At 37.6% G+C, this 14204-nt stretch overlaps 1 protein-coding gene across 1 annotated transcript in view; it reads right to left on the reverse strand.

The window, feature by feature from the left end:
- Nucleotides 1–14204, reverse strand: part of LOC140227218 (sodium/glucose cotransporter 4-like) — a 66912-nt gene extending 52708 nt beyond the window's left edge. The window contains exon 1 of the mRNA XM_072307646.1: nt 14094–14204. Within this exon, the coding sequence (XP_072163747.1) occupies nt 14094–14192 (99 nt within the window). The 5' untranslated portion in view covers nt 14193–14204. The remainder of the gene's footprint in view (nt 1–14093) is intronic.

The following is a 14204-nucleotide window of genomic DNA, read 5'->3' on the forward strand; positions in this document are numbered from 1 at the left end:
CCACATTAACATTCAAAGATGAGGAAAAATATCGTGACTATTGCCCACTTTATTTGTATATATATATATATATATATATATATATATATATATATATATATACATATATACATATATATATAATTATATATATTCTATGTTATATATATACATACATATATATTATATATATATATATATATATATATATATATATATATATATATATATATATATATATATATTAGATACAAAGGGTGAGGGACCTGGAGAAATTAATTCGTGTTGAAATGTCTCGGTTTGGATTTCTTGTTTAGATCGTGGTGTCCATCCCAGCCGACGGGTATAGCTTTAATTCCACTGTCATGACGGTAAAGTTATTTTCCAAGTTCACCTACAATGTGCAGGGACACGTGATATTATTTGAATTTTCATCTTCTAACGCCCATCAACCTTGTACACAAAAATAACCTTTGCGTTTCTGTTTTGTCAATAAGCCCTCCAATCACACCATATATGTCCTGAGATTTATGATCTTCATCAATCAAATCCTTATACTATATACAATATCCTCTATCCCACTTTGAAGCAATATAACCGCATGGTACGGAGTGTGCCTATATGGAAGTATTTAACCTCTTCTCCCAAGGTTATTCTGTTTGATTTCTCCGTACCTCTTCTCTTGTCCTTGTTGAATGTCAATATTCAAACTTTGTCCATGTTTGCTAGTCGCATAAAAGAAACCAGCACTCCATCATTGCACACAACACGCCTTCGTTTGTGTTATCATGCAAGTTGTAGGTTGACAGGTCATCTGGAGACGAAGAAAAAAAAACCACTAACATTCTCTCTTCCAGAAGGGGCGGATCCCCTTCCGAACAATAGCGATAGTTTCGTAACTCCAGAATCGAGCGTCTCGACTTTGGAGTTTGCTCGTAATCGAGGGGGGCGAAAAGTAATTTGTGGATGCCTGAACGTTGTTGCTACTCCACCCATCTTATACCAATGCAAGGTTCAACCTGTCCAGTCGCTTGAAAAGTTTAATGTGGCGCTAATGGGTGCTATAGCAGGTAACAGGCTGAAGTTGATTTATCCAGGTTACAGTCATGCCCAAACACGACGCAATAATTATATCATAATTAGGGCCTATGTATGCTATTAGCATAGCTATGTCGAGATTATTGATGTCGATCAGGGTGTGTCACTTGTTATATAAAGTCATCTCCACTGTCATTATACGCAAGAACACACACATCATCATCATGCCCACACCCTCACAAACAAGCAGTCGGCATGAATAAAATTCAAAAAGTGATTGGAGATTACAGGATAAGATAAGCCATGTGCACTTTTTTGTGTGTGTGCAAATATTGCCAACCATTAAGACCAAGGTTGGCATCGACGTAAACGAAATCTTAAATGTGTCCACTGGATGTGAAAATGAGAATGCTTTTTAATGATATTCGACTTTCTCGATATACTGTTTAGGTATCTTCACATTTTTAAAGAAAGCATATACTCATATTCACTGAAAATTCGGCAATACAGATTTAATAGTAAGACGTCACTAGGTTCAATAAAATCCCAAAACGATAACCTTTCGAGTAACTAACTAAAAACATTATTTATGAGATTAATACTGCATTATGGGGTCAGCGGAAATTGATAACGCTTTATTTCCTGTGAAACCATAAGGTATATTAATAACATCTTTATTCATTCGCTTGTCTTTTATTTTCTTATTTCGTCAATTGTTCGTTGTGTACATAATACGTATATTTCTGTTGGGGTATATTGCTCTTGCCGTCGGTCAAATGGAGTGAATAAAGGAATCTCAATAATGAAGTAGAGTGTACGATATGCAGCTTTGGCTAAAAGCATGAATTCCTCAATTCTCAGTCAATGAAAACAGAGTCATACATGTCTCAAGCGTTTCATGACTATACTATTCGCATTAAACAGTGAGAGGGTGACTTGCTTGAAACCGAACGGAGAGGGGACATTGAAAACATTCTTTTGAAACTAGAAAGCGATGTCTGTCGCTGGCAAGATTGATATCAGTGAATTATTATTATTATTTTTTTTAATATTTGATTCAAAATCGCAATGTGGTGATGCAGGTTATCTTTTGGTTCTTTTTTTTTTCACCGTTGCCATGGCAACTCGGAGATGACAAAGATAACCCGCGCTCCGCAATAGAGATACACGCTGGTCTAAATATGAAGCTTCACATTCTGCTCACTAGATGGTGGGTGATATTACACATAATTTATTGTTTTATATATCCATGTACAGATCGCTTGTTTACCGTTTTATGCAGCAGTCACCTCATCTACGACTTCTTTTCACCACAATCGTTTCGTTTCTTAAAGGGATGGTATAGTTTTGGTTGAGATAGGGAAATCAGATTTTAACTCTTTGGAAGATAATCACAAACCACTTATGAAATATCAAAGAGCACACAATTCTATGGAGGAATTCATAGTTTGTTTTTATTAAAATCTGTTTTTTTTTTTTAGGAATTGGCTGGTTACTTTCCAAGGAATGTGTTTACACACAGCGCCACAGCAGCTGGGCATGCAGGGACAGATGGCGGTATCTGCATGCGTAGTACCTGTCGCCCTCAAGATCACTACCATCTCATCAAATACGCATTTTCTGGACTGAGCGCATTGTTTTGTCTGTTTGATCAAAGAATGAACTTCAAATATGAACTGCGCGGAGTATACAATGAAAAGAAATCCCGCCCGTGGTGTATATACCGTGCATGAGAATGTTTTTCATCTCATCTCCCCGCCCCGCAGTTCAATCTGACCCTGACACAGAAATGGTGGTGACAGTTAGGGACATCCGTTTGAAAGATCTAAAAAAGGAGAGAAAAAAAGATGATATGGATATGTTAACAGCTATCTAGCGGCGTGTACCTATTATTTGCATATTACAGTAATCTCTCCCCCGTCTCTCCCTCTCTCTCTCCATTTATCTATCCATCTATCTATCTATCTATCAATCTATCTATCTATCTATCTATCTATTCATCTAATTATGTGGAGCTCTGGCGACGGTCATAAGTTTACAATTATTCGCTGCCTTTTTTTTTTTTCAGTATTAAACGCATTATCTTCGAAAATATAATTTTGCCAATCCCGAGTCTGAATGGACTTTATTTTTTTTTTCCATTTAGCAAAGCATAGAGAAGGCGACTTTGAAAGGTTATCAGAATCGTTATGTGGGTGGTGTACCACGATCCTACCAGTGTGTTCCCATTTGTAATATTTCAACATTCTCGCGTAAGAGAGTTGTTTTAACGTGTTCATAGTATAATTGTTCCTGTGAGATGACGAAAATTGATTTTAGACTGGCTATTATTGAAAACTATTCGTGCTTTGTGTGACGTTTTTGTAGTAGTAGTAGTAGTTGTTGTTGTTGTTGCTGTTTGGTTTTTTTTTTTTGCAATTACGAGGAGTGATGTGGGACAGTCTGTGTTTCAGACCTCTGCGGCCTCACTTATTTGCATACAAGGCAGGATGACATTAACCCCAACGAGGTATTATCACCATCTAGAAAGAAAAAAAGGTGTGTGATATAGCAACCCCTTTTTGATTCATCCAAGATAATCATAGTTAGCAAATACTCAGCAGTGGCAAGGGTACGCACGTTCGCGTTAATTTGTGAAAATTAACCACGCTCTGAAACTAGCGTGTAAGTCTAATAAAGCTACTATGGTAAATATTTCAAACGAGACATTTTGAGCAACACTACTCATGAGGCAAGCAACATACTAGTCACCACTTTATACCGCTTGGTGTTTTCACCTCTTCAAACCACTGCGCGTGCATATGGTCTTTGCCTATGACACGCCCTCATTTTATAGTTACAGGTTAACGTTTTCAACCCTGTTTTGAAGACATTGTTCGTATAAACAAAAAAAAAAATCCCTCCAGACTCGCATGATGATTCAGACAAACCATTAATTCTTACAGATTATCCTTTTGTTACTGTATGTTGTTGTTGTTGTTTTTTTTTGCGCTCAAGGTTCCTCAAAAATGTTTGTACCAAAGAATCAATCTCTGAACCAACCTCTTGAAATGAAGATGACAAAATAGGAAGGTTGAATTAATTTCAATAATATATAATTATTTTTCCCCTACTAGGTTTGAACAACGCCCTCATGGAAGCGACCGTTGGAACAGGCTTTCTGAACATTCGCACAAAAGTGACTATCGATGTCCACCAGGATTAATGAAATGCTCTATCGATTCTCTACTGGAAGAAGAAAAAGAAGAAGAAGAACAAGAACAAGAAGAGGAAAAATCAAGAACTGCTAAAGGGGGTGCAAGAAAGGGGAAAACCGTAATGAGTGAGTTGAGAGTTTCCTACTACATTCAGATTATTCAATCGTACACATCGGCTGTCTGAACTTAAACAGGTTTATCACAATAGCAACTATTAATAGTCTCGTTTTGCAGTCGCGACGATAATTTGTCATTCTACATTCTATATACACTGTAACATTTGCAGTAGAGATCGAGGTGGATATTTGATGGCAAATAACAAATTCTTGATGTTCAACATCGACACTGACTTGGAGAAGAGACATCCTCCGCTGTTTGCCGACACCCTGCCTGTATGGAGTGCAGAATGGTGCCAGTTGGGACTGCAAACATGCAATGGCTGAAATCCCCTGGGAAGGAGATGGTTTTTTGGCTTATTTCTCGCACTTTGAACTTGAAGTAGCCCCAGAATACATCCTTCCTAACACCATCCTCCATAAACAATATTGATATCTATACCGAAAACCCAACAAAAACAGAACGACCAAGCAAAAATAGAAGATGCAAATGATCTTATGGCATTGAATGGTACCTCATGCATGCTGGACAAATTCACCAATGGCACCACATACATTCCCTCAATAAAAACATTTACACATCTCTTGTTGAATGACGTCACTTCCGAGGCAACGTAACATTGTCTCTTAATCCTATCTCCAACCGAACGCGGCAGTTCCTAAGTGCATTTGTGGTCAGTGCATATCGGTCAGCCATTACGAATAATAAAAGCAAGAAGTAGCAGAGGCCTCTCTTAAAATGCTCTATCAGTTTTTCCTGCATGTCATAAATGCCGCAGGGACGGGCTTTTTTACGAGTTGTTTGCTGTAGCCTGGCACGACTGATGTTGTACCGAAATGAACTGAAGACAATCTGCATGGCATCGTGTTTGTGTATATAGGAAGTGTCGCTCCATTAGAATAGCACTGTAATAATGATTTAGGCTAAAGTGTAGGACATAAAGAACAAGACTGTCAAGTGAAGAGCACAGGAAGACATCTTTGAAAACCAACCGCAATTAAAAAAGATTTGATTAATCTCTTATCCAAATATGTTGCAATGAATGTGTAAAAAAAGAAAGAAAAACAGATGCGACAGAAAAAATTGGTGGAGAAACTGTTCACAGTATTCTGCATAAGTGACGAAAGAAATAAATCTTATTTTCTTGGTCGTTTCCTTATGTGCATACAAATGTCGTCTTCCACAAAATGTCCCTGCTATATATTATATAAATATGTCACTCGTATACGTTGAATATGCATGAATAAAATCATTGTAAGAGTAGGCCTAATATTCGATGTTTTGCTTTGCAATATACGATGAAATAACAGCTTGCCTCAATACATTAAACACACAAAGAAAATATAAAGAGATTTCCACGAAATGTTTACTTTTATATAAAAAGATACACTCCCTCTTCATGATACTGATATAATCTTAAGGGTGATTTTAATGCCCTCTGTTTTCTGAAAGAGACAAGTCAATCGCGTTTATATATGCCAGAAGAGTGTGAATAATTATGTTGATTTTTCTTTCAATTTGCTTTATATCATTGTCCACTGAAGTTACGGATTACGAACGGGAGGATAGTTTTCTCATCCAGCAATAGCGCCCCCAAAACTTCATATTCAAATTCAAATTCATAACATTTGAAGTTATTGTCCAATATTATTTTCCTCAAATTTCCCCGCTGCATGAGGTGTGACACAGTAAGAGTTTGTTTGCAAAAACCGATAGGTCCATTTTCGAAGATTTTGAAGTATGGTCTCTGTCACAAAGTACAAAATAATACCTTTTAAATGATATATTGGTCACTACGTGTAAAGGCACATTTTTGAAGTTATGGTCAAAAGAAGCAAAAATTTTCTTATTATTCTCTTTATTTTTCTTCACCTTTAATCGCAAATATCTCCATTTGGCAAATATGGAATTATCGGTTTTTGCGAACAAACTCTTCTTGTGTTCTACTAACATAGCTGTATTCACTCAATCCACACGTATGTTATTTGGTTTCGTCCTTTGTTTAAGCAGAAAATGTAATTATGTGTCTTGGAGAGTTGATGTGATATTTTCAGATAGGTAATAAAAAACTCAAAAGCCCTTTTGATTAGACATCAAGGACGCGTTTAAATAAAAACAGTTAGGAGGTATATGATTGTCTGTACCTTGACGTTATTCTAATTCTTTCAAAATGTGAGAAATCAAAATAATTACATAATTACATTAAATAATAATATCTATGTATGTATCAATCATATATCTATCTATCTACACCTACCTATCTATCTACCTACCTACCTATCTATCTATCTATCTATCTATCTATCTGTCTATGTACCTGTATCTCTTTATCTATCTTTCTGGTTATCCCATGCAGGCACCGCGGAATTGATTAACAGACTTGCTACAATATTAACTGAATTTGACAAATCATATCAAAGGATGACCCAACTATGAGCTCTTGCGATGACACCACCACCCCCCTCCCCTCCCCATAGGCCGGAGCCCCTACTCACAATAAATTGTTTCGAGGCACCTGTATCTATCGATGCATCTATATACACACAATCACACAGCTTTCTTTGCTGTGAATGGTAAAAAAGACATCATGTAGCCCCCTCATTTACATATCGTTATTCATACTGGGACTGCACTATCGACTCTCAATCATTATCATTCTTCTTACTGGATCATCATCATCACCATCATCATCATCATCATCATCATCATCATCATCATCATCACCATCATCATCATCATCACCATCATCACCATCCACTATGATAAACAATCTATGCCATGGCCATATCGTATTGCGGCCCTAGAAAATAATCAAAATCTATTAAAGCATAATGGTACACTGGTGACACCGTAGAGCTTTGCCGTTTGATTATTGCTATCAATTCAATTCAATTCAATTCAATTCAATTCAATTCAATTCAATTCAATTCAATTCAATTCAATTCAATTCAATTCAATTCAATTCAATAGTTTATTTATTTCCATCAAAGAAGAAAAAGAAAGCATGATCTACCCCCGGTATTCGAAGCTATTTCCGGTTTCAAAGATAGACTGTAAATCAGCTCGGCGTAAAAACATGTTGTCTGAAAATAGCATATCAATCAGGGAACAACGATTCTAGAGACTTCTTTGAATTCTCATACACTTACAGAGAGACTGTTAACTTGAAGGAAGTTAATGGAATCAGGTCAACTGGGATGCAATTTCATGGACCTTCTTTTTTATGTAATTTCGATATATTTTAGGGCGCATCTATTGAAACTTGGCGCCGATTATACACGAGTTGTGCAAATTGTCAAACGCAGTCCCCTCTATATGAAGGACGCAATACAGGCTCCATTGACCCAAATGTGTTTTCTTTATGAGCTACATCGGGACCGATTGTTAGAAACCCTGCAGCGACCTATATTTTACCCCCATCTGATCAGAAAGAGACTATAATAGCCATGGTTACAAATGCACTCGACACGGCGGCAGTCACCTTTCTTGAAGAAACTAGCTCCAACTACCATCACGACACTCTTCTCTGATCTACGTTCGAGACTTCACGCTGTAGAGAGAGAAGGAAAGGAAGAAAAATAAAAACGGAGAGATAAAGAAAGAAAGGGAGAGAGAAAAGAGAGATTCACATCATAACTCTCCATCTCCGAATGCACCGCGAGATTTTCCCTGGATGTTGCTCCGTCCAAAACGATAATCCCATACAAAAGACCAGGGACCTGCAGCTTTTAGTTGCCATGCGAACGGCGAATTACCTTTACTCTCCAAAAGCAGCAGCCGAGCGGTTATTATCGAGATCCGAGGCCGAAGAAACAATATGAGAATCGCTGACAATCGTAATACAGCAGTTTTCTGATGATTACACTGGAATGAAATAACGATACGCATATATAACAACCATATCCAGATTTGAACCATTTTAATGCAAAGAAGCTACTACTCAAATAGGTAGCAACGACGTTTTTTGTTTTAGTTTTGTTATTGTTTTTCCCTGAGGCAGAAGAAGAACGAGGGAGAGAGAGAGTGTGTGTTGTGGTGTGACGACACGAAGTAATGTCTTGTCACACTTTGTAGCAACAGAGGAAATGTATCGTGTTTGATGGAATTTAGTATTTGGTCCTGAAGGGACATTTAGATATACATATTCGTCTCGTAGCTGTTGGGTACTGATGTAACAAAATGAGCTAAAGGATATCATCCCGGGAAAATTGATAACGTTTTAGGGTCCAGAAGGCCTCCTAGTGGCAAATTTCCCGGCATACCGTCGAACTTTTAGGGTGTTGAATAGAAAGGCGTTTGCGACCAACTGACGAAGGTGACTGTCTTTGTGACTGGAGGTTACAGCAGCATTTGCTGTAGAAGTGACAGCTGACGCGTGAGCAAAGATATAATGAGAGTCTCATCCACACCGGTCATCTCGACATAGACCAGAAGTGTCTCTTTGACCTGTGTGACTTGCGCCTATAAAGGGCCGGGGGGGGGGGGGGGTGCTGGGACATTAATAGTAACCCAAACCGTCTGTCAAAAACAGGTAAAAACCAAACAGAAGTTAGCAATGCATCTCAATAAGCCAGTTCGTAATTAGCTCATGGGCACGTTAGTACAAATTACCTTCTTTTTTTCTCAGTTGGTTAGGCACTTCAATCGTTTTCAAAGAGGACATTATGGGTACCGGTAAGCTTGCCCGACGTAATAATTCATGGAATTCGTGTTCAAACAATGAACGAACTTGCATAGACCAGGTTACCAGAATGGTCCGTCAATCAACCGTCGGGGAAACATCCATTTCATTGTTTTGCATTGAATGCATTAAAAAACTTTTTTTTTCATATTGCCAAATACCAGGTTTGCTGTAAGGTGGATGTACTGGCAAGCAACATTTACAAGGATTGCATGAATAATCATTGTATGACAGAAGCTTATCTCAGTGAATTCAAAAACCAACTTTGCCTATTGGTACAAATGACCTTTTTCTGCTCATGCGCAAAGTGGAACTACGAACTGGCTTATAAACAGAGGACATGAGACAACTTCATGCATTACTTAAACACAACGTAGTCCTAAAGAAGTGTTTGTGACGGCCGACATACGATATGAAAGTGAAAAATGTTCACCAACGTCGATCATTAAATTACCCTTTACTAACTTTGTGTCCTTATAATGTACATACATTCATTATGTATGTCCAATCAACCGAAGCGAGTATTTCAGCAGTTGTAGCAAGCCCTCGGCACCCCTATGAAAATCAAATGAACATGAAATGATCAAGACTGTAAGCTTCTTTCTAACGAATAGCCTCCCTCTTCTCGCGCAGATCTTTAATTTTGAGTCATACAGAAGCTTTAAAACTGACCTGTTCGCTGAATTTATTGCCAGGATTTTGTTCCACACACTAATCAGTTTATTCCTTTTTAATCTCTTTGAAGCCGCACTATAATTATGTTTGAAATAATCGAACGCTTCAAAGTGTTATGTTTGGAATACGTTTCCGGGGATTCGTAAATTCAATTAAGATATTATACAGAATTGAACTTGGGTCATTCTCTCTTCTTCTGACATCTCGGTCAACAGAAGTTAACAAAGAGGGTATTGAAATGGGCAAGCTGCCAATTAAGTTTAGCGCCATGAATCAGCAAGTATTGAAGTTCAATAAAGGTAAAAAAACAAAAACGTCCGTATTGGAACTCCGGACCTCCCCCCATGCTAAATTCTGATACAGGATTATGTTTGTCAAAATGAGAGTGTTCAAATATTCCTTCCCCCTTCTCTGGACCCATCACCAAACCCCGAACAGTCTGAAAAGCATTATTATTATCACGAGTACTTGGTACGTCGTGCGCGCGGCTGACAGTGTGAGGTTGCGTTATTGTTGCTGTTCATTCACCGGACACACCTGCCGGACTTTAGATATTAAGGTTGACATTGAATAATAAAACAACATCAACATCAGCAGCTTTGAAATTAGCTCTTTATGGAGCCCAGTTACATACAGGATACATACTCGCACATTTGATATCCTGATGTCTATTTTATGTAAACTTACATTGTTTGTCTTCGGACTTTTTGATGAGTGATATTAATGGAAACCGACTTGAATGAATGAATGAATGAATGAATGAATGAATGAATGAATGAATGAATGAATGAATGAATGAATGAATGAATGAATGAATGAATGAACTCAGTTCAAAATGATCTGCAATTATCTAATTTTCAACATTGTTTTTAAACATTATATGAAACCAGGGCGTATTGATGACAACTAGAACGTCTCTTGAAAGAGCATTTTACCCTTTCATCGCTGACAAATTCAAGGTGTCTGATGGTTTCGTTGGGTCGTATATTCCAAAGATCACAGCAAACTACTCTTAGATTTAAATTTGAATTTGAATTTGAATTTGAGTAATACTGCCCCAGATAGCAATGATGTTTCCCTGTAAACCCGTATGAGTCTTCAAGTCGTCTTGACACACCGTATTACAGAAAATACAAACTATGTGATAGCTGTTATCTACAATAATACAATACAATACAATACAATAGAAGATTGATTCCCAAGCTTGCAGATACAATAATCTCGTTTGTCTCGAAATTGAAAACACACACACACGCACGCACATACGATTAAGTAGCTTCAAGGGGCCGATCGCATTTTTAAGTATTATGGATTATAGGTAGCACAATATTTCTAAGCTTATTTCACTGATAATGACGTGAAATAAGTCATATCTTCATAAGATTAGAATATGCTTTTTTTTCTTAACTTCATATTCTGTCCTACACAATGACAAGAGATACAAACTTTACAAGCCTTGATTGCGATGTTGACCATTGACCGTTTGACCCATTAGACCTAATTAGCAGGTTTGCGAAACACTTGCCATGAGTCTGCAATTCCCAACACACACATACACACACACACACATACGCACACACACACACACGCATATCATACCTATATGTATAAGTAAACGGGCTAGTTAAGTCAGGACACACGTTGTTTGTGGGAGCACTTTTAAAGTAGTGTGGACATTTTTTTTCCGTGCATGAACAAGAGATCATGGGTTCGAATCCTGTCTCGTACAGTGCTAAACACGTCCCTGGACAAAAGTGCTTTATTTAGATATACAACGGATAATTTTACCCGGTGGTAAAGTAAAAAACAACAACACAAAAACATACTAAGAATCAGACAATGCTTTCGAAATGACAATAACAGGTACATCTCACAAGACATTAGATCTGAACACATAGCAGGATAGGTGGAACTCAACAGCTTGTATGTAACTATTGTGAAATTCAGCATGGTTCATGGTGAAGTAAAAAAAAACAAGTTTTGTTTTCTCGTGTTGTGCCAACACTCAAGCTTTATTGTTAGTGCATGTCAGCGTGCATTTGAATTATAATATTCGACATACACACACATAATAGTATTGTCTAGCACACGTTTTGTGGATTCCACACCGTTCCATGCTAGTCAATGGATGAACTAAACGGGCAATAGTTCACCGCAACCCCGCGAGTGCAATGCCACTTGCACAAAGTATGTGGGAACCATTCATTCTGGTTCTTTCAAAATCGCACATTTTATTGTTCCTCTGGTTTAGGGTAGTCACAGCAATACAATAATGACCGCGTATAAAAGCAGCTGACTTTCCGGCTTCCATGAATTATGAATAACGTGTATCGGCCGCGTGTTATTGAGTTGGCCATGCACGAAGAGAATGCGTGCCAGAATCCAACTATACGCGTGGCGTGCTCATTTTGTAAAAATGTGTTGGAGTTTTTGTTTGTTTGTTTTTTTGGTTTTTTTTTTCATGCGTTAATTAAGACTGCAGGGGGCAAGTAACTAACTGTATTGCTATACAGTTTGTAAATACCATATAATATTCTTCATACAGACGTGTGAGTCCAAAGATTCCCAGAGCAGGTTTGTACAAAGCAATTCGCGATAACTGAATTGCCAATCATTGGTTTATCAGTTACACTTCAAAGATCACTGGACATTAATTGGAATTAAAGATATCCTTATCAGAGCACTGTTCTTCGTTTGACTTACATGAAACATGATTATTCTAATCGGTGTACATGCAGGTAAGTGTCTGTCTTTGCAGTTATCCAAATTTACACTGTCTGACAGCAAACAACTCTACATGACAATGACATCGTGTTTGTGTGTAATGTCTATAGGAATGCAGGTGTAGACCTGCACATAGAATGTGATAAATTATTTACTGCAACCATCGGATATGCCAACGGAACACAACTAATATGTGCAAGTGTGTATATGATATCATTGTATATATATATATATATATATATATATATATATATATATATATATATATATATATATATATAATATAATATATATATATATATTATATATATATATTATATATATGTATATATATTATATATATATATATATATATATATACATGTATATATATATATATTATATATAAACATATAACATATGTATACTGGTATATAATACAATGATAACGCACATAAAATGAGATACAGGCAGATGGACAGAAAGATATTGTATAGAAAGGAAGAAGAAACGGATATACACTGATACCGTAATGCTCTATATACAGTCTACTCTGCTTCTATTTCAAATCAATAATATCCTGACCGTCCAGCGACGCTCATTCATTCTCGGGACAATACGAGGGGGATACAAGGCCACTGTCCTAATGCGTACACACCTATACCCACCCCTACTCCGCCCCGCCCCGCCCACCAAAAGAAACACGCACACGTACACACACACACTACTGTATACGAGACAAGACACAATCTTATCCTTGAAACTGAAAAGGAGACCGACCTGAGCTGCTTTATAACATTGTCATCCTTGAAGCTATAGCTAGAAGGGGTTCTTAGCAGAAACGAACACCATACCATTGTATCTGTTCCATGATCAAGCGACATAGTCATTATGTTCATTCATCGAAATTTCTTTCAATTTTGGACCTGTTCCTATATTAGCCGTCCCCAACTGTCCGCAAGCCGCCAATAATATGGACACGACCACACAATGATGACGCCAGTTTGGGCTTGTCAAAGCTTGAAATATTCAAGAGATATTACATAATATTTATGTACAATACGAACTGCAGTAACCTATCGTGTAACTTTGCGATGAATATATTCAGAAGAAGATGCGACAAAAGTTGTTTGTCGTAACATCGTACATAGCACGTTAAAGAATCTTCGAGCTTCGAAGACCGTGTGATATTCGGACATCAAGCACAGCCCTCCCTCGCTGCAAAGGAGGAGGGGTTTTCAAGATTGTTCTTTTTTTTTTTCTTTAACATTCATAATCATCATGAAAAGCATCTAGGAAGATGCCTTTAGCGCTATACTTAATTTCAGCTCTCTTTCATAACTTTTACGAATCCTCAGCTCTGCAAGCCGCATATTCATTGCCCATTCTCACTGAATTGCAGACACAGAAAACATGAATGCATCGAAATGGCCAGGGGCTGGATAAAGAACTGAATCTAATGTGAGAACAGTCAACGATCGGTTCGATTCAACCTACGTGCACTCATACATTGGGAACACATTTACACGTATTATGTTTTATACACACATTAACTTTTTACGACAGAACGTACGACAGAAGACGGAAACAAGGAAAGAAAAACGCTATAGCCGGCATTATAATCATGGCATTAGCAGACAGACAGTTGTATTATGGCCCATGCATCCACATCGACTACGCTTTCCTCGTATATTTATACGCACCCATATTCCAACGAGCATCACGAAGACGAAATAGGCCACGATCACGACAATGTCGATCCAGTTGAGGTTGGCGTAGGTCGTGTCGTCCGTGGTTGCCATGGTTTCTGATGA

The sequence above is a fragment of the Diadema setosum genome, chromosome 4 (assembly GCF_964275005.1).
Source record: "Diadema setosum chromosome 4, eeDiaSeto1, whole genome shotgun sequence".
NCBI lineage: Eukaryota > Metazoa > Echinodermata > Echinoidea > Diadematoida > Diadematidae > Diadema > Diadema setosum.